Here is a 1,550-nt window from a genome sequence, read left to right on the forward strand (position 1 = left end):
CAACCATACGTCGAGCTGATGTATTATTCTTCTTTGGTGCTGGTCTACTCTCATGTTCTGTTGGGTGACGTTACCAGATGGCCAGAAAACTTTAAACCTGTCGCGGGCTACCATATTGATCAAAAAGTCAAACCATTACCGAAAGTATTGTTTCAATTTAATTTAATTTTGGTACTTTATTATAATGCGATAATTGCTACCTTCAGGATATTATATCTAGACTTAAGTCGGACCGAATGAAGGACCTAAAAATTGCTTAGCAGTCGATTACGATTTTTGGTTAACACATTCAGCTACTAATTGAATTTTGTTAGATTTAAATATTCTACACAATAAAAACTACAACTACATCTATAATTTTATTTAAGTAGTAACAGTAAAAAATATTTTTCTTTAAGGATTTGAAAAGCATAATGGACAACGCAAAATATGGAGTCATATATTTCAGTTTAGGGTCGCATTTGAAAAGTAAAGATCTACCAGATGAATTTAAGCAAGAATTTATTGATATGTTAAGGAAATTAAAACAAACTGTCATTTGGAAATTGGAATCGGAATATCCGGACTTACCTAATAATGTTCACATCATTAAATGGGCACCACAGCAAAGTATTTTGGGTACTTTTTATTTTGGGATCAAAATTTTAATTAATGATACTTATTTAAATGTTTATTGATTTATAAATATATTTTAGCGCATCAAAACTGCATCATTTTTATTACTCAGGGTGGTATACTTTCTCTGACTGAAGCAATATACTTTGGTGTACCAATTATTGGAATACCAATATTTGCCGATCAATTTACTAATGTTCATAGAGCTGTGAAAGAGGGATATGGAAAGAAAATTGATTTTTCTAGCAAAGCGACGGTAGTATCAATAAAAAATGCGATTGAAGAAATGCTGCATAATCCCAGGTAAAATACAAATATAATTTATTTTGATTATAATATGAATAGTGGAATCGCCAAACCAGATCACAAATGATCCGTTTTTCTGAAATGTTTGTGGCTAATCTTGTTCTTCCACTGCCGAAAGTCTAGTCCAAAATTTTCTTTGAGAAATAGGTTATAACAACTCAAAAAATAACAATATTTCAGCATTCGAATCTTCAGATAAAATAAACTTGTTTTTATCTTTAAGCAGACTATTTAATTTGTAATAATAATGTGAATTTTCTTATATTATTTTTAGATACCGTATAAAAGTAAGAGAATTATCATCCATTTATTACAATCGAACGATACCACCCAGCATTGAAATTTTGCACTGGGTAAATCACGCAATTCGTACTGGAGTTCCTCGTCGAACTGAAACATTTAAATTTCACAGATTTTACAATCGATTCTATTTACTCTTTTTACTTGTTGTTTTTGTTACGATTTTTATAAAGTTTATTTTTAAACCTCATTGTTATTTATTATTTAATAAAAGATGTTAAAATAAACATTAACACGTTATTTGTAACGACTTTCGTATATTTATTTCCAAATATATTATTTTATATCGAAATTTTTTTAATTGATGATTGAATTTTTCGGAGATAATT

The 1,550-nt window shown here is 28.9% G+C and overlaps 1 protein-coding gene across 1 annotated transcript; it reads left to right on the plus strand.

Moving 5' to 3' along the window:
- Nucleotides 1–413: 413 nt before the first annotated feature.
- On the plus strand, nucleotides 414–922 carry LOC106712110 (UDP-glucosyltransferase 2-like). Its single transcript, XM_045682323.1, has 2 exons — nucleotides 414–618; nucleotides 696–922. Exons 1-2 carry the CDS (start codon nucleotides 414–416, stop codon nucleotides 920–922), a joined length of 432 nt encoding a protein of 143 aa, XP_045538279.1.
- Nucleotides 923–1,550: the final 628 nt, after the last annotated feature.

This window comes from Papilio machaon, chromosome 18 (genome assembly GCF_912999745.1).
Source record: "Papilio machaon chromosome 18, ilPapMach1.1, whole genome shotgun sequence".
NCBI classification, from domain to species: Eukaryota; Metazoa; Arthropoda; class Insecta; order Lepidoptera; family Papilionidae; genus Papilio; species Papilio machaon.